The 23,119-nt window shown below is 41.5% G+C and overlaps 1 protein-coding gene and 1 long non-coding RNA gene across 4 annotated transcripts in view; one reads left to right on the forward strand and one right to left on the reverse strand.

The window, feature by feature from the left end:
- Window positions 1-5,911, reverse strand: part of LOC132373460 (uncharacterized) — a 469,013-nt gene extending 463,102 nt beyond the window's left edge. For all 3 annotated transcript variants that reach the window (XR_009505428.1, XR_009505429.1, XR_009505430.1), the window contains exon 1: window positions 5,773-5,911. This is a non-coding gene — a long non-coding RNA (uncharacterized LOC132373460). The remainder of the gene's footprint in view (window positions 1-5,772) is intronic.
- The window catches only part of PLEKHG7 (pleckstrin homology and RhoGEF domain containing G7), a 73,914-nt gene continuing 56,460 nt past the window's right edge, over window positions 5,666-23,119 (forward strand). Inside the window, 3 exon segments of the mRNA XM_059936663.1 lie at window positions 5,666-5,810; window positions 9,584-10,332; window positions 10,842-10,864. Coding sequence (XP_059792646.1) covers window positions 9,613-10,332; window positions 10,842-10,864 — 743 coding nt within the window. The 5' untranslated portion in view covers window positions 5,666-5,810; window positions 9,584-9,612.

Below are 23,119 nucleotides of genomic sequence, written 5' to 3' on the forward strand. Positions count from 1 at the left end.
AAATTGAAACTGTGATTAAAAACCTTCCAACAAACAAAAGCCCAGGACCAGATGGCTTCACAGGTGAATTCTATCAAACATTTAGAGAAGAGCTAACACCTATCCTTCTCAAACTCTTCCAAAATATTGCAGAGGGAGGAACACTCCCAAACTCATTCTACGAGGCCACCATCACCCTGATACCAAAACCAGACAAAGATGTCACAAAGAAAGAAAACTACAGGCCAATATCACTGATGAACATAGATGCAAAAATCCTCAACAAAATACTAGCAAACAGAATCCAACAGCACATTAAAAGGATCATACACCATGATCAAGTGGGGTTTATCCCAGGAATGCAAGGATTCTTCAACATACGCAAATCAATCAATGTGATACACCATATTAACAAATTGAAGGAGAAAAACCATATGATCATCTCAATAGATGCAGAGAAAGCTTTCGCCAAAATTCAACACCCATTTATGATAAAAGCCCTGCAGAAAGTAGGCATAGAGGGAACTTTCCTCAACATAATAAAGGCCATATATGACAAACCCACAGCCAACATTGTCCTCAATGGTGAAAAACTGAAACCATTTCCACTAAGATCACGAACAAGACAAGGTTGCCCACTCTCACCACTATTATTCAACATAGTTTTGGAAGTGTTAGCCACAGCAATCAGAGAAGACAAAGAAATAAAAGGAATCCAAATCGGAAAAGAAGAAGTAAAGCTGTCACTGTTTGCAGATGACATGATACTATACATAGAGAATCCTAAAGATGCTACCAGAAAACTCCTAGAGCTAATCAATGAATTTGGTAAAGTAGCAGGATACAAAATTAATGCACAGAAATCTCTTGCATTTCTATACACTAATGATGAAAAATCTGAAAGTGAAATTAAGAAAACACTCCCGTTTACCATTGCAACAAAAAGAATAAAATATCTAGGAATAAACCTACCTAAGGAGACAAAAGACCTGTATGCAGAAAATTATAAGACACTGATGAAAGAAATTAAAGATGATACAAATAGATGGAGAGATATACCATGTTCCTGGATTGGAAGAATCAACATTGTGAAAATGACTCTACTACCCAAAGCAAGCTACAGATTCAATGCAATACCTATCAAACTACCACTGGCATTTTTCACAGAACTAGAACAAAAAATTTCACAATTTGTATGGAAACACAAAAGACCCCGAATAGCCAAAGCAATCTTGAGAACGAAAAATGGAGCTGGGGGAATCAGGCTCCCTGACTTCAGACTATATTACAAAGCTACAGTAATCAAGACAGTTTGGTACTGGCACAAAAACAGAAATATAGATCAATGGAACAGGATAGAAAGCCCAGAGATAAACCCACACACATATGGTCACCTTATCTTTGATAAAGGAGGCAAGCATATACAGTGGAGAAAAGACAGCCTCTTCAATAATTGGTGCTGGGAAAATTGGACAGATACATGTAAAAGTATGAAATTAGAACACTCCCTGACACCATGCACAAAAATAAACTCAAAATGGATTAAAGACCTAAGTGTAAGACCAGACACTATCAAACTCTTAGAGGAAAACATAGGCAGAACACTCTATGACATACATCACAGCAAGATTCTTTTTGACCCAGCTCCCAGAGAAATGGAAATAAGAACACAAATAAACAAATGGGACCTAATGAAACTTAAAAGCTTTTGCACAGCAAAGGAAACCATAAACAAGACCAAAAGACAACCCTCAGAATGGGAGAAAATATTTGCAAATGAAGCAACTGACAAAGGATTAATCTCCAAGATTTACAAGCAGCTCATGCAGCTCAATAACAAAAAAACGAACAACCCAATCCAAAAATGGGCAGAAGACCTAAACAGACATTTCTCCAAAGAAGATATACAGATGGCCTACAGACACATGAAAGAAAGCTCAACATCATTAATCATTAGAGAAATGCAAATCAAAACTACAATGAGATATCATCTCACACCGGTCAGAATGGCCATCATCAAAAAATCTAGAAACAATAAATGCTGGAGAGGGTGTGGAGGAAAGGGAACTCTCTTGCACTGTTGGTGGGAATGTAAATTGATACAGCCACTATGGAGAACAGTATGGAGGTTCCTTAAAAAACTACAAATAGAACTACCATACGATCCAGCAATCCCACTACTGGGCATATACCCTGAGAAAACCACAGTTCAAAAAGAGTCATGTACCAAAATGTTCATTGCAGCTCTATTTACAATAGCCAGGACATGGAAGCAACCTAAATGTCCATCGACAGATGAATGGATAAAGAAGATGTGGCACATATATACAATGGAATATTACTCAGCCATAAAAAGAAATGAAATGGAGGTATTTGTAATGAGGTGGATGGAGTTAGAGTCTGTCATACAGAGTGAAGTAAGTCAGAAAGGGAAAAACAAATACAGTATGCTAACACATATATACGGAATCTAAGGAAAAAAAAAAAAAAAGGCCATGAAGAACCTAGTGGCAAGACGGGAATAAAGACACAGACCTACTAGAGAATGGACTTGAGGATATGGGGAGGGGGTGGGGTGAGATGTGACAGGGTGAGAGAGTGTCATGGACATATATACACTACCAAATGTAAAATAGATAGCTAGTGGGAAGCAGTCGCATAGCACAGGGAGATCAGCTCGGTGCTTTGTGACCACCTAGAGGGGTGGGATAGGGAGGGTGGGAGGGAGGGAGATGCAAGAGGGAAGAGATATGGGAACATATTGTATATGTATAACTGATTAACTCTGTTATAAAGCAGAAGCTAACACACCATTGTAAGGCAATTATACTTCAATAAAGATGTTTAAAAAAAAAAATCACACCTCTTTTCAAACACTAGGAAAACAATTTTTTTTAGAAATTTTTCAATTCGAAGACCTGTATTGGCTAGCAAGTCATGTAAAGAAGTAAGCAAACCAGGATATAATCTGTTTGCACAGGCACACTCTTATTTTTATTCAAGCAAAGCGTATGTAAACAGAAAACTGCACACAGTGAATGACACAAAGACAACACACCCAGGTGCCAGCACACAGGTCAGGAGATTGAACATATAAGCATCCCAGAAGTCACACTCCTGACTCACAGTCACTGCCTCTCCCCAAAGACAAAAATTCCAATTCTAACTTCTAATACTATAGATTAATTTGGCCCATTCTTGTCGTTCTTATAAATAGAAACATACAGTCTGGCTTCTTTCACTGAACATCATGTTTGGGACTAGAGAAATTGTTCCTTCACTTTCAGAGTTTAATATATCAATGTATTTGTTGATGATGGACATTCTATTGAAATGGACATTGGGGCTGTTTCTGCTTTGGGGCCATTCTTTGTGGTTCTGTTAGAAGAAATAACACTCTACAAGCACAAAGATAAATGAGAGCCAGCATCAGCCTATGTCAGGAAGACTGGGAGAAGCAGAGAGTATGGTGAACTGGTCACTGCTTGTCCTACCTGAAACAGGGAGCCTGTCCTCAAATCTAGTCTTTTTATATAGATATGGAATTGTGGGAATATGAATGTAGTGTTGCCAGAATGGCTAATTTTTCTAAAATTCTTGCAATCCAAAATTTTCTATAAAATCTCCTAATTTTTAATGTCAGATTTTTTTTTTAAGCTGGAAGGCCACTCAGACATAGAAAACAAACTTATGGTTACCAAGGGGGAAAGGTGGGGGAGGGATAAACTGGCAGATTGGGATTGACATATACACACTACTATTTATAAAATAGATAACTAATAAGAACCTACTGTATAGCACAGGGAACTCTATTCAATACTCTGTAATGACCTATATGGGAACAGAATCTAAAAAAGAGTGAATATATGTATATGTATAACTTACTCACTTTGCTGTGCAGCAGAAACTAACACAATATTGTAAATCAACTCTACTCCAATTTAAAAAAATTAATTAAAAAAAAAAGCTGGAAGGCCAGTCAGAATTCCACAGCTTGCAGCCTCAGATCTAGGTATTCATGATACAAAAAGAGCTTGTCAGGCTTTAGACTTTGTAAAGGGCACATCCCAAGTGGTTTTCTCCCCAATGAAGACTTACCACGATCAAGTAAGGAGGAGGCAAAAACATAAGAAAAGCTGCCCCCTCCGAAGTCCTGGAGAGAACATCTGTGTGTCACACTTAGAGATAAAGGGCCACCTTTGTTTCAAGGAGTTGCCCCAAGTCCTGAAGGAGAAGCTGACCCCCAGGATCGCCTTTCCATCATGGTATCCCTTCCCTATCCAATGCTTCCCAGTCCCTTTTACTCTTTAGAGGTTGCACTATTTTTTTTCCTGATAATCCTTTGTGACCTTTCTGTACACTCTGAATTTTCTTATTTAAGATACAACCAGAGGTTGGAAATTTTTGGATGGGTGTCAGATATCCCATTATCATTATCCCCCAGGAGAGACGGTTTTACGATCTTGTGTGTGTGAGGGGACTCGAAGATGAAGTACGACCTTCGTGTCCACAAACCAAAAGCTAAAATACTTTATTCATTTTTCTTTCTTCCTAAAGTGAAACAATTCATTTCCAGACAGCTTTGGCAGGAGCTCAGACTATTTTATGCTGGCTCCATGCTGGCAAAATAGAGAAATGCCCTTGATACTGCGTTTTGGGTTTGGCAGTGACAGTGACAATGGTGGTAAAGGGAGAAGGTCGAGTCATTTTTCAAAGTTCTAAGTAAATGATGTTCTAATAAGACCAACATGAGAGGATTAAAGACTAAAGCAAGGGTTATCACAAAGCTAACATCTATAAATTGGACCTTTCTTCCCCCTAAGGCAGCAGCTCTCAAATTTTTAACACGTGTAAGAATCACAGGGAGGGCTTGTTAAAACGGAGACTGTGGGCCCCACCCCCAGAGATTCTGATGCAGGAGGTGGGAAGGGGCAAGAACTCGCCTTTCAAACAAGTTCGCAAGTGATGCTGATGCTTTTGACCCAGGGACCCCACTTTGAGAACCACTGACCTAAAGAAACCTTCACAGTAAGTATCTGTAATGATTCTAAACAATGACAACTTCAGTAAATTAGACTGAATTATAATTCGTTTGAATTTGTTTTTGTAGAGTCTGCAGAAATATCTTTTAAGACTGTGTACATTCTTGGGAATGTATGCCATATCTCCACCTAGACACCAAATAAAGGTTCTCTGGGGTACTGCTCTAATGAGAATGCTGGTAGATACAAATGCCTTTCCATCTGCCTTTTAACTACTTGAAAATTAATGCTCACAAATGTATTCCCAAGTGCAATGATCATTTCCTCTATTATTCAATGCTTATCAAAACATTCCACTAAGTAAGTAGATCCACACAAAATGTTTTACGATGTAAGCAAAGTAAGGCTGAAAGGAATGACTTCTCAGAACTTTGGAGAAAATAAACAGATGAGAAACCTAGAACTGTCTCACTGAACTATCAGTGATAATCACTGAGCACCTGAAAGGGAAGTAAAAAGCCACACCTGCATCATTTCTGTATTAGATCAGTCACTGTTCAGTAGAAACAAGTCACCTGACTTTTTCTTAGGCGGTTTAGATTCTGAACTTGCTTCCCCTTAGGCTTTTTCATAAACAAATAACTAGAAAAGCCTCTAAGGAGGGGAGAGGCCAGTTCCTCATTTCAGCTCCCATCAAGTGTCCCTGTGCTCGGCCAGGAGGGTTCATTGTTACAGGCGTGGAACTTGTTCTTCCGAACCCTTGCCTGGCAGCTCGCTGTGTGGTTCTGCTGATTCCCTGGTCAGGACCCACCTGGACAATATCACCTTCAGAAGCAGACCATCTTGCAGGTATTAGAGGCCGTTCAGCTGCTATCTGGGTTTCCCTCTTGCACTTTTCATTTGGTCAGATCCTGTTGCTACCAGCTTCTCTTGGTCCTGTCTTGCTGGTCTTGGTCAGGTCTAAGTAGAATGGGTGAATCATTAATGTGTGTGGTTTAATTTCGAGTACACTGAGATTGCTTCCCCTAACAGAGTGGGTGGTGGCTGCTGGCTTCTTAAAGCTTGGGAGGTCAAAGCCTGGTGGATTTACTTTATAATGAGCATTTATTGATTTAGTCTTTTAGGGAACATAAAGGAGAAGAGTTAGCCTGAACTCTTCTGTTAACTTTTGGCTTCCTACCAGATCCATGGGGATAATCATTTAGGGAGGGCCTCCCAGGAGCCTCAGCCATTATCCCTGCAAGGAGCTTGTGAGGGAGGGACTTTAATATCCTTTCATAAGTGTGGCCTGGAGGCTGACAGGGGGAGTGGATTATCCCAGGTCACAGGGCTAGCTGGTGAGGCAAAGAGAGCAAGCAGATCGTTAACTCTAGAGCTTGGGCTCCCCTTCTCAGCAAACGGCCTCCCAGAGCTCCGCTGTAGTTAAAGTTTCTCCAGTTCTGCGGTGAGTCATGTCAGCAGTTACTAATGCCTTGGTTCCAATATATGAGACACTGGCCGGTAAACAATACTTAATGACCCTTAAGTCCCATTGGGTATAATAACCACCTACAGACTGCCACACCCTATGTCAGGACAACTAGAAAGGAAATCTGAAGCAGTGTCCTAACTCCTCTAAGGAGGAAGGAGAAGGCACAAGAACAGAGGGGAAACCCAAGGACTAAGAATTCTGAAAGAACTATTATGCAAGTGCCTGGGTAAACATACTGAACTCCCTTAACCATGCTGCTGCCTAGAACTTGGACAATGCTATGAAGGGGAACGGAATAAAGTCCCCTGGGTGTGTATGTGTGTTGGAAGTACCTGGAACTCCAGTTCTCAGCTCAGGCATTTGTTTGTTGGGAGAATGAGGAACTGGCCCTCCAGTAAAGGACCTGAAAAGAGACCTAATACACCTGTTTTCATCAGTGGTCAAAATGGGTCTTTTCAATCTTCTCCTGTGAAGCTCGTATCAGCCAGAAATTACCAATCTAAAATCAAAACCAGTTCAACCCCCCCTAACTAAAATGTAAGTTTCCTAGCAGGTATTACTGTCTCCCCTCACCCCCAAAATAAAGGTACCTCATACATTTTTGTTCTATATGTGAAGTCCTGTAACATTTGAGTCCTCGGCTCAAAATATTAAAGCAAACCCAGCATTAAGAATTTCAGATTTCTTTTGTAGTTAAGAGTCGAACTGACTTTAGTTGGTATCTAAGTAGTTCCTTAAACAACTCTCCAATCTAAAATCCAGTACCTTTTAGTTTCACTTGGCTTTAAACCAGATGAGAGCCAGGGAGTAAACATAAGAGAACACAGAGTCCCCCAAATCAATCTCACAGAATTGTCATGACAATATCATGATGTTGGGCTCCTCCCCTTTACTGATAAAAATAAACCTAAGAGTCTATTAATTCTCTTGACACAGGGTTATTGGACTTCTACCCCTGAAACAGATTAGAAGAAACAAATGAAAGGAAACAAAGTATCTGCCATAGGCAAGTACAAAACTATAAGGAGAAGTAATGACTAAAAACTAGGGAGTACATCAGTGTGAGGCTATTTCATATGGGGTAAATAATCATATGCTATAAAAAACCTGTAAAAATTAGTCTCCATGGAACTACAATAAACAGTCATAATATTGTATGTCATCTAGTCTCATGAGTCACAACATAGGCGGACAGGTCATCAAGAATTTTCCGGTGGTCAGTATTCTCTATTATCAAATTGAGGATGTAAATAATACACAGTAGAAAAAGTTCTAAAAAGTGTTGGCAGTGAAATTAAAATTATACAGCACTAAAAGAGTAAATTATTAGCTATCCTTAAAATTGGGCAGTCCAAATGCATCCATTCCTGAAGGGTTACAGATTGCTTTAGAATTATAGACTTGCTGGGAGTTCCCTGGTGGTCTAGTGGTTAGGATTCTGGGCTTTCACTGCTGTGACCTGGGTTCAATCCCTGGTCGGGGAACTGAGATCCCACAAGCTGCGCAACACGGCCCAAAAAAAAAAGAATTATAGACTTGCTGCAGTTATTATTGGAGATCTCAGAATATGTGGTCAACTACTGATGTTCCATCCACCAACAAGCCATGTACAGCCTGAAACCGCCTCCCACATTGCCCATGGCAAGCCAAGATGGTTATTATTTGCTCCACAGTCCCACACCAGATCTGTAAACAATCAGGAGTTGCCTCTTATGCAATAGTTGATAGGATGGGTAAGGATTGATGCTTTCCCACAGGCAACTACCTTATTCAAATGGAAAACTACAAAATAACAGAATAGCAGTAAGTCATTTCCATGTCACCATGAACGTATTTACACCATGGTAGAATCAGATTTGCCTGAACACGGGAAGAGCTTAATTGGGAGGTAATTCTGCATTAGTGAATCATAGAGAGCACCTCTAATCACGAGAAGCAGAGCACCTGCGTGACATCTCGGTTTTTCTTTTCAAACTGGTGAGTTATTTTTCCAGAACACGGGGATGGAGAAAATCCAAAATGTCTTTTGCCAAATACTTTGCATCACTATCTTTGAAATTATGTCTCATTCTGTAATTTAAACCTTGAGGGAAGGGGGTCTCATTTTTCTTGTTCTCTCATTCTTATATCCCTGGAATACTCCAAAGCACATACACACATATTCATACATATATAAATGCAGAATGTAAGGGAAATTGAATGTATATTTGATTCTCTTAAAATGGAATAATCAAAAGGTGATGAGCTTTGTGGCTTCCAATAAATCTCTTAGATCACCAAGGTTTTTAAAAGCTTTTTTGTTTGAACTGGAAGGGATATTAAGTAACCAGTAAATGTTGCCAGAGCTGCTCCAGGTCTTTGATCAAAACCCATCAACCTCCACAGTTGGCAAGACTGTCCTTGCTCAAAACCTGCCAAATGCCCCCCACCCCACCTTTAGCAGGAGTGAACACAAATCTTTAAGTTAAAGGGTCCAGAGATAAGAAAGCAAGCTACGAACGAAGAAAACAGATGAAACCAGCTGGGACTAAGATGGCATGAATCTGACGCCCAACAGATCCTAAGTCTCATTATACATTGATTTTACTATATTAACATATTATGTGACACACCTACCGGCGGCCAGGACCAGATATTAAGGACAAAAAAAAGGATAAAAAGGGGGTGGCACCCCACTCCCTCGGAAAAAGCCCTGCCCCTTCCTGGTAGACTAACGCATAAGCCTCCCCATAATTAGCCTCACTCCTCCTCGCTTTGTCTTTACTCTTTAAATCACTCTCGACACATGGGCGAGAGGTTGGTCTGCGAACGCGGTTCCCGCTTCTCCATTCTTTGGCCACTAAGTAAAGCTTGCACTGTGCCCATCTCCGCTTGGGTTTCGTATTCACCTACTCGAATCCCAATGGAAAAAAGAAGTCTCCCCCATCGAGGCACAGAGCAAGGTCCAAACGACTTAATTCGGTAACATACACAAATTTCAATACTTAAACAATTTAGACGGGAAAACTGGACTCACTTATGTTAATTATCTACAAAACATAACAGATACTAATGTTAACTGGGCATTCCCTATCTGCTCTGGTGAATTAGAAGTTTTTATGTGAAATTTCAGACACCTTTTTTCTCACCTCCGTCTCCTTGTTCGCAACAGATTCCGCACTCTGCTCGTCCTCGTTAAAGATGCAGCCACCTGCTTGCAGTTATTCTCTGGAAAAGGACGAAGACACACCCGAGGAAGGGAGGAACCCGAAGGCGGAAACGGAGCAACCTCAGTGTGGTCGGGAGAACAGCAACTCTGACGGCGTCCCCTGGAAGCTTCCAGCAACCGGGCCTCTTAGCGGCGTGGAGAAGACGGAGCCATCCTTCCCAGAGGTGCAGCCCCCAGACTGCGGGTCCTCTCCTCGACACCCCCTGGAAAGCCTGTCCAAGAAGCACTGTCAGAACCAGGGGAAACTTCTCCACTTTGACCGGCAGGGCCCGGGCCGCGCGTCCACCTCGCCCACATTGAGGAGGTTAAGGGGCCGCAGCTGCGGGAGTGTGCGTGGGCGTGCGCACGGCACTGCGCATGCGCCGCCTCAGCAGGCGGCCTTGGAGGGGCCCGCCTCGGGCAGCTGCAAGGAGTCTTCCGGCTCCCCGCATCGCCTTTCCAACGGGCTATTTGGAAGCCCAGAGGAGTCTTCGCACTCCCTGTGGCCCCTGAGACTCCACTCAAGATTGCCTCTGGACCCCAAAACGGCGCTCAACGCAGCCGACTCGTTTGAGCTCCAAATGGCGCCCAGTGATGAGTTTGCCCTTCCCGTGCTTCAGTCCCTCAACGAGGGGTCGCTTCCTCAGGCCTCCCTTCCACGGAGTGGAGGCCAGCCAGCACCCAGCCGCGCCCCACGGCTCCCCAGGCCTCAAGTAACACAGTTCTAAGCCTCCTGCCTCTCATTTGGTGGATGCAAAGCATAGTAGGTCTCCAGGTTGCCATATTGCCTGGTCGCGGAGTGGGGTGCTGTGTCGGTAGACGGCTGGGGGGACACACAGTCTTTAGGACAGTTGGCTGTCAAGTAAAAGGGGTGCAGCAGTTTGGGGAAGGAGCGTGGAGGTCGAGCTCACTTTCTTCTTCAATATACTTGAAGGCACTTTAAGAAAGGACCCAGGCTAGAGATTGTCTGTCAGTCGTTAGATAGTAAAGGTGGCCCTCTTTCAAGTCTACGCTATGTGAAGACCACCTGGCGTGGCTGGTTTAAAAGGGCAGAAAGAACAAACTACTCAAATTTCTAATGTTCTAACCTTCTCCCCCGAAAACAAAAATGCAAAACATTTTAGTTAGGAAAGTTACTGACCTCTCCCTTCAAGATGTCTGCTTTGGAATTTTGGGTGGGTTTGAGCAAGACTAAAACATGTATTTTTAAAATTTATTTCAGAGAGAAGAATTGCATCAGTCCAGGTATGTGTGTCTTTATTTTCTCTAGTGCTATGAAGTCTGTTGACTGTTTACTTTGACGTCTTTTACTTCTGTTCTGACATAGCAAACCTGATGGTGTATTAATCAGGGTACTTTGTTTTACATCCCTCAAGTCACTCTTCATATTATGGGTGAAAGAGTCTTAATTTCAAGAGTCTCCTTTAAGCGCCCAGCATTTTGCTGTGGCTTTTGGGGCAGGGTATGACAGCCACAGGTGATCATGGTTTTCATTTTGAATTGTCAATGACTTGATCCTGTGGCTTAATTAACATCCACCAGTAATAGGTTTTGTCAGGAAGAGAGTGTAAAGGCCAGAAACATTCAACAACTTTTCAAAGAGAAATTCAGAGGACAAGGATAAAAGGAACAAGATGTGCTGTTTAAATCTAGGATGACCTTTAAAATGCCTATGACAGACTGTGCTTTTATCTAGATTGCAGGTAGATTGTGTCACTTCAGAAACCAGCTCTGAACTTTCAGCTTGGTCCCCCAGCTGTGGCAGTGGATTTGCCATTTCTTTCAGGGATGAAGAGCTTCTGTGGCAGTAAGGGAAAGATCCAAGCCCAATTACACCCACCCAATTTGTAGGATTGGTGGGAAAGCCCTCAGTTCATTTGGAAAGTCATGGAGGTATCCTCAGGAAATTAGCTATTGTTTTATTACTGGACCTCAATCCTCAAGCAAGTTTGCTGTTCGTAGTAGGAAGGATGAGATCCATCTATGCAGTCTTTGTTTATTTTTAACCCTAGTTGACCTAAATGTCAGCTAAGGTAGAGAATATTTACAAAGCCATAGGCAAATACAAAGTATTGTGTTAGTATATCAGCTAGCTATTGCTACATAACAAACCACCCCAAACCTCAGTGGCTTAAAACAACAAACAAGTATTGTTTCTTATAAATCTGTGTGTCCATTGAGGATCAGTTGATCCAGGCTGGGCTCAGCTAGGTAGTTCACTCCACATGTCCCTCATCCTTTTCATGGAACCAAATTTCTACCCTGGGCATGTTCTTGTGGTGAGAGGAGAGGTTCAAGAGGATAAATGGAAACATGCAAGGCCTCTTGGACCCTGGGCTCTGTACCTTGTCTAATTCTACAGGCCAAAGCAAGTCACGTGGCTGAACTCAAGGGCAGGAAATTATGTCTCACCAACAGTGGGAGAACACTTAAGTATTATATGGCAAAGTGTTTGGATGCAAGGGTTGGTGAAGAAAGGGGCTTTTAATGGAAATCTTCCACAGGTGTGAACCAGAATAAAGCTCTAAAATGACACCTAATTCAGATGTGTCAGAGAAAATGAAAAAGAGAGTAGTGTCAGAAAAAGATGATGTTGTTTAGAGTCAATCATGCAGAGTCTAATAGGGTGTTTAGGAATTTTGTTCTTTACCCTAAGAGCAGTGTGAAACCACTGAATGGATTGATATGATCATAGGGATACAGGGTAGGCATGAGAGTTAGATGAGAGTGGATTCCAGCAGAACAATTAGAATGTTCAGGTATGAGAGGTTGGTAGGTTAGGCTCTGATGAAAGCAGTGGAGTTAGAAGGAAGTATCTCGGTTCAAGAGATATTTAGGAGATACCATCACCTAGACTTTGTGAATAATAGACCACCAGGGGAGAGGGGAAGGAAGTTGTCAAGAAGGACTTCCAAGCTTATGGCTTCCACTGTTAGGTGGCAAATGGTTCCATTCTCTGATCTAGGTAACCTTGGAGGGGAGAAGGGGATATGGGTAGGTGGGATGTAAGTTTGAACATGTTGAATTTGAGGACCTATGGAACATCTGAGTGGATATTTTGAGTGGATAGTTGACTAGAGAAAGCATCGTGGATGGAGATATATATCTGAGAATCTTTAATCAAGGAGTGCTTCCTAGAGCAGGTAAAGTCTGCCCAGCTTTGTGTGTAAGATGGAGTTAGCAGATATAAAGGCTAACTGATGGGGCACACCAAGCCATTTGCAAAAGATGACATACAGGTGATTTTTTATTGACCTGCAGAATCTTTGTGAGGCAATAACAGACATAGTCTTAAAAGATGCCAAGAGAAAACTTGGTCAGAGGCCTTGAGGCCTTAAAAAGCTCTGTGAGGTTCAGTGTGTCACAATCACATACTACAAAATAGTGGAAGGTTACAGAAAATCACAGCAGGGAATCAGAGGGGAAGTAATTTAGATATCTTGGTATCTGGTAATGACCCTGAATTATCCAGTATTGTTTTTATCAGGACTTAGTACAGTACTTGGCATGTAGTAGGCAGTGTTTGTTGAATGAATAAATGAAAGGCTAAGTAACTATAAACAATGTTTAATAAACATTCATGCATTACTGCTAAAAAGAAGTAATTTTGCATCAGCCGCAGACCACTCAATCTATACTTTTTTAATCAAAAGTTCACCGGAAGCATGAATTTTTGGTAAACAGCTAACCGTCTTTGGCACAAAGATCCTCTGTCTGCCTGTCTTTGGCTCCCTCTCTCTCTCTCTCCTTCCTGTCACTGCAGTCTTTTCAGCAGTCATTTGTTCAGAGGGCTCAGGTGGCTACTTCCCAGGCCTTGTAGTCCCTTACCTTGTAAGGTAAAGGGCTCTGCAGGAGGCCCTGATGTCCACTGAGGAGCTGGGGGCCTCACCTCAAAAACTTATTTAAACTTTATTTAAAACATACTTAAACTTATTTAATTTAGGCCTTTAATATGCCTATGAGATGGTATAAACCAGGGGCTAGCAGACTATAGCCTATGGCCCAAATTCGGCCCACTCCCTGTTTTTGTAAATAAAGTTGTGTTGGAACACAGCCACGTCTATTCATTTAAATACTGTCCGTGACTGCTTTCACACTGCAACCACAGAACTGAGTGGCCACTACAGAGACCATATGGCTCACAAAGCCTGAAATATTTACTCTCTGGCACTTTATAGAGAAGGTTTGCTGACCCTGGTATGTTCAGTTAAGAAATGCTTGCCTCTGTGGCTGTCAGTCAATCACAGCAACTTTGTTTTTTCCTTGTAGCCCTTTTGCAAAAATTTTTCTTTTAATATAGTGTTTTAACACATGGCCTGACAATTGGGCAGGCTTATATAAGTGAGAAGGGCCCAATCTCCTCTCATTTCCGAAATCAGCTCAGTGTTGACTTTGATGCCAGGTTTTTCTTTGTGGACTTTTTTTTCTTATTGTTGTTCCCTCTGCCTATATATAACATTCCAGTGAATTCACACTCATTCTAAACTTTTTTCTCCTATCACTGAACTGTGCCTCCTGGCAAACAGTCTTTACAATTCATTCTTACTAAAGTGTGAAGGACTTCAGGCTTAAGGCATATCCACACTCATCTTTCCAAGTAGAGCAGTGTATTTATCCCCTTTGGGTTTCCCTACACCTCATAAATGCCTCCATCATAGTATCTAAAACAATGTATTGTGTTTCTTTCACATCCGTCTCCTTTCAGAAACAAGATCTTCCTGAGGGCAGAGACCACTTATTTACCCTTCATCTCAGCAGCTATTACTCAGCTAGAGTCTGTCTCCAGAATACGTACTGAAGGAAAGGATGGGTGGAAGGATGATAGGCAGGCTGCCTGACTTACAGTGTTACTTATCTGTCCCTGATGTATTTGAATTTCAACACAGGACATGACTTGAAGCCAAGCAGTGAAGCCATGTTAGTGGAATTTTAAACATCGGGAAGCGAGTGGGGGGATTTTGTGGGTAGGGACACCTTCCTGGCAGCCCTTAAAATCGATAATCACAGAAAACTGTCTCACCTAACTTTTTAGTCAGCCCTGAAACTGAGAAAGGAAATGTACATACTATTACATCTATGAGAGCAGACTGACCTTCCAGTGCTCAAAAGAAATAGGAAAGCAAACCTAAATACGTCCAAAACATGAAAACAAAATGACAAGGAAGAGACCAGACAAAAACACTGAATGCCAGTAAAGCGCTTTCCAAAGCCAGATTTATCTGGAGTTACCCTGGAGGGTTGGGGTGGGGGGTTGCAGCACGGCATGGTGTTAGAATTACTGGAATCAGACTCCCCGGTTTTGAATTCTATCTCTACTTCTCTGGCAGCGTGACCTTGGGCAAGGCTGTGAACAACTCAAAACCTCAAAGGCTTCATCTGTGAAGTGGAGATACAAATACAGTTGACCCTTCAACAGCACAGGGGTTAGGGATGCTGACCCTCTGTGCAGTCAAAAATTTGCGTATAACTGTACGGTCTGCCTTCCTTATCTAAGGTTCAGTACCCAGTGGATTCAACCAACCACGGATGGTGTAGTACTGTAGTATTTCATGAAAAAAAAATCTGCGTGTAAGTGGACCTCCTCAGTTCAAACCTGTGTTGTTCAAGGGTCAATAGTAGTACCCATCCAATAGGCTTTTGGTATGATAAATCGTGTAACTTAAATATTACCTTTTTTTTAAGAAACCATCATTCATTCATTCATTCATTTAGCACTTCCTGTATGCAAGTCACTGACTTATTCTTTCTAAAATATTCTGACCTCAGAGTGAAATGATCGATCACAGGAAGCTCATCTAATGTGTCTAAATGTTAGATTCAATACAATGTTAAATCCTCCCCAGACTTTTACCTAAAACCTGTTGTGTAGCTAGCACTGTCTGTAAACTCTAAGTAACGCCATAGGGGGAGAAGGCCCTGTCTCAGCTGTTGAGCTTAAAAGCTTATTAGAAAGTTACTAACTAATGATTAATAGATGGCATATTGGTTATTTTGTTTGTTTGCTTGCTTTATTTAAATCTCAGCCCTCCATAGTATCATATTTTATTGTGTTGCTTTCTTTTTTTCCTCCAATTGTATAGAGATATAATTGACTTAGAACATTATATAAGTTTAAGGTGTACAGCATAATGATCTGAAATATGTATATATTGCAAAATGATCACCACAATAAGTTTAGTTAACATCCATCACCACACATAGTTACAGTTTTTTCCCTTGTGATGAGATACATGAATACTGTTAATTAGTCGGAAGAGGAGACTGCAGCCTCAGGGCATCAGGGAAGCCTTTTTGATCCGGGCATGGCTGGAGGCTAGAGTGGGAACTGGCACCTTCCTTTCACATCAGGAACCATGTGTTATTCTTGCACTGGCATCAGCTCCCCCAGAATGTAAACTCCATGACAGCAGGAGTTGTGCCTGTTTTGTTCATTGCTGTATCCCTAGTGTCTAGAACACTACCCGGCACATAGTAGATGTTCAGTGAAAGTTTAAGGAAGAAAAAAGGAAGTGCATTTGTTGGTCAGTTAGGTTAGTTCAAGCCTGGTAGGGGAAATTGTATGATCCCTTTTTGGAAGTTTTCTCCTCCAGCTATTTGTTTATCTCTCTCTAGCTCTTTTCAACCTCCCCCACCTTCCTAATCTGTTTTGTGTTCATCTCTTGAGTGTACGTTGGGTTGTTGGGGATTTGTACAAGTATGGTTTGATCCCACTGGGTAGTATTTTGACTCTTGTCCAGAAAAGGCAGTAGCCTCGAAAGACGGTGAGAGTTCTAGAAAGTTACCAGTATCAGCAGCTACCCTGGTGCTCTGAACACGTGTGTGTTTAATAACCATTACTGACTGAGCCCAAGATGTCACAGCATGGTGTGTTTTCCATGCAGTTGGAACTCCAAAGACTGTCTCTGTTTCTGTGTTCAAACTGTGTCGGGATGGGTCCCATTTGTTCACTCCACATTCATGAAGTGTCCGCTCTGTGCAGACCTTGGACAGTAAGCTAGAGGCTCCCCATTCATCCTCCCTTCTCCATTGGATTTTCAGCAAATGGAACATTTTGGTAGAAAATGGGCAATTATAATCAAAGGAAAGTTCCTAACAATCTTGTGAGACTCATAATGAAAAAATATTTCCCAGATTTACCCAAGAAAGCTACAGTTCCATAAAGTGGCAGTTGAGTTGTCATTTCTCTGTTGATTATTTCTTAAAAGGTATTTTTTTTCAAGATTGTTACTGATTCTTAATTGGCTCTTCCTGTATGATCAACTCAGTTATAAGCAAGCATTCCCATTTGCACTATATCTCTACCATAGGGTAGAACACTATGGTTTCTAAAATAGAACACCTACTTTTTCTAGTCACACAATTACTGGAAAACCGCCTGCTGGAAAAGGTACATTTACCATGAATTTCACTATCAGATAAGGAATGAGGCCTGATAAGCTTCCCTGATAAAAAACCATTGGGTTATCTTACTATTGTCAGTCTACAGCAGTGAAATTGAAAAAATATTAGAATAAAAAACTCAATTGTACTTTTTATTAAGGTTAAAAAAAAAACCATTGGGCAACATTCACAGCAGAGGGGAAGTTGCAACCCTCCCTCCCCATATTCTCTAGTATCTTTGTTATTTTCCTTTAAAATTTGCACCTGGGAATTAGAGCCCAGTAGTCCTTGGCTTAAGCCCCCTGCACAGAAGGAATCTTTTTTTTTTTACTTGCAATTTTTTTATTTTTTAATTTTATTGGCGTATAGTTGATTTACAATATTTTGTTAGTTTCAGGTGTACAGCAAAGTGATTCAGTTATACATATACATATATTCATCCTTTTTCGGATTCTCTTCTCATATAGGTTATCACAGAGTATAGAGTAGAGTTCCCTATGCTATACAGTAGGTCCTTGCTGGTTATTTATCTTATACATAGTGTGGTGTGTGTATGTTAAACCCAAGGAATCTTTTCTTAAAAAAATGCAAATGATATATTTGTCATATTTCTGAAGGAGGAGATTTAATTATTCATCTTCAAACATTTCTGCCAAGATAAAGGTCATCACGTAATTACTGCCCCACCCACTGGCGGGGAAGATAAGAGCAAACGTAAACCCTCGATTCATAGATCATGAGGGATGGAAGGGGTCTCACTCAAAGTTGTTTTCCACATAAGGAAACTGAGGCCCTGGGAAGTGACATGCCAAGGTCACACGTAATGAAGGTCAGAGTTGGGAATCGCAGTACTAAGTCAGGTGCCTTTGCCATTCAATTGCATTGCCCCCTTCACTCGTCTCCTGTGGCTGTTGTAATAAATTACCACTAACTGGTGGCTTAAAAACAACAGAAATTTATGCTCTGAGAATTCTGGGAGCCACAAGTCCAAAATCAAGGTGTCAGCAGAGCCACCCTCCCTCTCAAAGCTGTAGGGGAGGACCTTTCCTTGCTTCTTCATGCAGGCGTTCCTGGGCTATGGCTGTGTTACTTTAATCTCTGCCTCTGTCTTCACGTGGCCTTCTCTCCTATTTGTGTCTCTTCTCTAAGTATCTCTTATAAGTACGCAGGTCATGGGATTTAGAGCCCACTCAGATAATCCAAAATAACTTCATCTTGAGATCTTTTATTTAATTACATCTGCAAAGACTCCTTTTACAAATAAGATCACATTCACAGGCTCCAGGAGTGAAGAGATGGACATATATTGGGGCGGGGGGTGGGGGCAGGGGTTTCCATTCAACCCACTACACACCCTCTTTTATCTAAAGTAATAACCACCATTATATCAATTTCAAAAAACGCTTAGTGCTTTGAAATGGTTTGTAGTATCTTTTTCTCTCCTTCCATTTACAAGTCTTTCTGGAGTCAGACTTGGGTATTTGAATTGAATTCTTGCTCTGTTGTTCACTAACAATGAGACCTTAAGTGAGTTCCTGTCCTTCTAAGCTTCAGTTTCCTCAGCTCTATAATGAGAACAGTAATTTCCACTTCATAGAGTACTTGTGAAAATCAATATGATAATGCATGTAAAGCTCTTAACAGAATGTCTAGTGAGAGCCGATGCTCAGGAAGTGCCAGCTGATTTTAAGTTAGAATAATATTCACCGTGACCAATCTGTTCTTTACAAAGTGTATGTATTTGAGGTCTACTGGGGGACACATTTCCCCCCGCCAGAAACTTTTCTGGCACCAACACGTGAGCACAAGCTCATTCCTGAGTGTGACGCATGAGTGTGTGGCCTGCTCAGCTGAGGGGGAGCATTCTCTGGATTCTCTAAATTGTTGCCGTCCCAGCCCACACCATGGAACTTCGGATCTTCAGTGGAAGACAGAATAAGGAGAAATTCTGGTACCAGAAAGGAGACAAGATTATTCCAGCAACCATGGGACTAGTCCCTTCAGATCTGACCGGCCTGGGGCAGCGCAACTCAGGGTTAGTGGAAGTGTGGTTGTGTTTGGGTTTGTGGGGGCAGTGGGGTGGCTGGCAAGCCAGAGAGGGCTGCGAAGTCTGGGTCAGGCACCCCGTTAGTTATACAACCTCCTGGGTCCAGAATTTTGTCCTGAAACAAAGAACCAGAATAGCCAAGCATTGAACCAAAAACCAAAAAAAAAAAAAGTGTTTCCCATAGATGTTTGTTTAGTGTGCTTTTTCAAACAAATAAAGGGTAGCAAGAAGCTATACTGTAGTTACACAGTGACAGTGGCCTGCCAGCCACACCCCAAACATTTTGCAGTTGTTATCAGCTCATTCCTTAGTGTAATCTCCCTCTGAGGAAATTAGGTACCAAAAAATTCTCTTCCCCACCCTCTTCACACAGGATGCCATGACCCCATGCACATACCATTTTGTTTGGGGGAGGGAGATAAAAAGTCTGAATTTATTACAGTGATTGCTTCCAGTGGATAATCAATCCAGAACTGGATACAGTGACCCTGTGTGCATGCCATGTCTTATGAGAAGCAGTCCTTTTAGAATAGCAAAAATAAAATACCAATTTGGAACCACCAACACCCCTCCCCCCAAGACACCTAAATGCAAAGTCATTCTGAATTCATTGCAACTATTTGCATTAATATCACTAATCCAATGATCTGAGCAACCCTGGCTGACACAGGCATGAGATCCTGTGCAGAGTGCCCAGAAATCTAGTCTGCTGCCAGGCATGGGTGATGCAAGGGCAGTTTTTCTGCACCAGTTCATGTCTCTTCCTGTTAGTATGTGCAGATGTTCTTTCTTGTTGTTTTCCTAGGTTTCCATATGGTTATAACTGTAATTCTTGATATTTTTATTAACCAGTGCCCTCTTCTGCTGAACATAAGAATGTCATCAGAGCTTCTGTTACGCCCTTCCAGGGGCATGCCCCCCTTTCCAGAATGAGCATCACTGGGTTTTGAACACCAAGGCAACAAAGCCAAGGTCATGGCTCAAGCACTATGCAAGCTAGTTGTCTTCCCTATGCTCCATATGTGCACATTGAACTCCAAAACCTGCCCTATGTGCTCCCAAATGGATGCCTTATGTCAGAAGGTAGCCCAGACAAGGAAGAAATGGATAGGCATAACTTAATCACCTTTAAAGGCTGTGAGGGGGACTCAAATTGCACTTTGTGTATTGTATATGCATATAATTATACATTTATGATCCAGAATGGAAAAGCAAATTCATTTGAGGACTATCTGGATATCATTCTGTAGGTCAACATAGTTATTCATTCAACAAGCTTATCCAATTACCTATTCTATGTCAGGTTCTATAATTGGTGCTTAGACTCTATGATATATAAGACACAGCATGAGCCTTCGGTGAAATCATTATAAAGAGGCAAGGTGGGAGTAGGGAGGGAGAGAATTGGCTCTCTCTGAGCAGATCAGAAAAGACTTCTGGAGGGAGAGCATCTAAGTGGGAATTTAGAGATGAATATGAGTGTGTCAGGCTCAGTGGAGAGAGGCAGGCAGATGGAAACTACCTGAGCCAAGGCATGGAGGCATGAAGTGCAGGGTGAATTTAAAGAACAGTGAGTAGCTAGCTATTACTGGAGTACACATTCTGCAGGAGCTCACGTCAGGAAAGGAGAGCAATGGATGACTCAGTGTGTACAGGTTTGGTTATTATTCATTTACTGAACAAATATTTATTGAGCACTTACTAAAGACAGGGATTTAGACCAGGAGGTAGGAACTTAGGATAAAAGGTGAGGAGATAAGACATGAATCTGCAAAACTACCTTATAAAGATAGTTTTATAAGATACTTTCCTCGAGGGAGGACAACATCAGAAGAGTCTTTTATTCATTCGTGTTCATCAGTAACAGTGGATTGAATACTAAATGGGCACCCACCAACACAAATTATAAGACATGCTTCTTGCAAGGAAGGAGGTAGCAGTCTAGTGGAATAAACAGATACATAAATAGAACATGATATTATAATATATTCAACAACCGACATAATCACATTTATTGACAGCTTAATAAATTCCAGACATGGATCTAAGCACTTTATGTTGATCAGTTGATCCTGACACAAGAAGTAGGTATGATTATTGTCTACATTTCACAGATGGCAGTCAGGGCCAGAGAGGTTACTTGCTCAATCAAGGCCACACAGCTAAGATTAAAATCCAGGCAATTTGACTCCACATTCTTAACCACTGCTCCAGAGAACTGTAGAAGCATGGAAGAGAAACATATAAACCAGCCTAGAGGAGGCCGGGGAAGGCTAATTCTTCTACTCCACCATTGGTTATGGCCTCTCTGAGGTCCCCAGGGAATATAAAGATAGCTTATAGACTCATGCCAAATTCATAATAGTTATCAGATTGTGTACCATCTAGAGTTGAAGCTCAAAAGAGTAAACTTTTTTCCCAAAGTTTACCTAGCTTACATTTCTCATTCAAATTACTGTACTTTTCCCAGTCCCCTCTATCCCCATAAATACCAAATCTCATTGTATGCTTCCAGGGTCTTTATCAAGAGAAGTATAAAGTTTACAGGGAAGCTTCTAATATTTCTTTTCAGGGGACTTCTTGGGGCTCCCAGTAGTTTATGTTATCAAATACCTTTTGCATAGCACTGTGAAGATTCCTGGCTGGATTTGTATACTGTTCATTCATTATGTATCAGTTCCAATGTCCTGTTTGCAAAATGAAGAAACTAGAATTGTATTTCTCATTCAAATTACTGTAACTTTTCCAACTCCCACCTAATTCAGCCCCCTCTATCCTCATAACCACCATGGACATCGGGTTGGCAAATAACAAGAAAGGGAGAGTTGTGAGAAGTTGTATGATTTTATTACACACCTCATCATAAATAGATGGTGAAAAAGTCAAATAAGAGTGCAGAATGCTGAAAGATGATATTCTTGGAGAAGGAAGTCCAGGATGAGGAGATCTGTGTCAGTTAAGACAGCATTTGTCTGCATGTAACAACCCAACTAGAACAACCCAAGCAAATAAAGGATGTTTCTCTTATAACATAACCAGAGCCCAGGCCAGGACAGATGTCGGCATCCTGCCAGGCTCCTTCTGTTTTCCTGTTCTGCTGTTATCTTTGCAAGATCACAGGTATACTTTCAGGTATCAAGCCATATTCATGACAACAAGAAGGGCAAAGGGCAAAAGGTAAATGGAAGAAGCTAGCCACCTCTGTCCCCTTTGAAAATTTTTTCCCAGAAGCCACACCCTGCAACTTCCATTTAAATCTTGTTGGCCAGATTTGTGTCGCACGGCCTCCGCTAGCTGCACGGGAGTCAGGGCTTGTCAGTGCATTAACTTGGCACATGCCACCCCCAACAAAGCAGGGTTTTGATAATAATAAAAGTGGAGAGCATGCATGCTGGCTGGGCAGCTAGCAGTGCCTGCAACATTACTCTAAAATTCTCCAATAAAAAAAACAAAGAGAAGAACAGAGGCAAGTCAAAACAGATTTTAAAATCCCAGGAAATGCAGCTAATTGAATAAATCTGAGCCTGATTTTATCTAAGTAATTCCTGTAAAGTTACTTAGATAATCCATAGCCCTAAATCTCATGGGATGAATAGGAGTTAGACAGGTTCAGAGAGGGCAGAGAGAGGGCAGAGCATTCCCAGCTAAGTCACTGACGTGTGAAACATTTTGTGTGGGAAATTACAATCCATTCCCTGTTTCCAGAGAATAAATTGCAAAGTAAAGAATATTAGGAAGGTAACTGGGCCAAATCGTGGAAGGCTTGTGTGTATGCTTTAAAAATGTGTATATCTGAAGCCAGGAGGGACTAAGTCAGACTTACATTTTGGATAACTCACATTTAGTGACTGGGTGTGGGATGGAATCAAAACGATAAAGTGAAGAGGCAACTGGGTTACTGCAGCTGGAAGATGCTGAGGGCCTGATCTAGTGGGGCTGCAGGGCAGTGCACCAATATGAAGGGGTATTTCTTTGAGCATCAGGGAAGACTTCTTAGAGGAAGCAGCCTTTTAAAACTGAAAATTAACTTCGCTTTAGGCCTCCAGCATCTATCTGCAGAGTCTGAGGCAGCC

Source organism: Balaenoptera ricei, chromosome 10 (assembly GCF_028023285.1).
Source record: "Balaenoptera ricei isolate mBalRic1 chromosome 10, mBalRic1.hap2, whole genome shotgun sequence".
Lineage (NCBI taxonomy): Eukaryota > Metazoa > Chordata > Mammalia > Artiodactyla > Balaenopteridae > Balaenoptera > Balaenoptera ricei.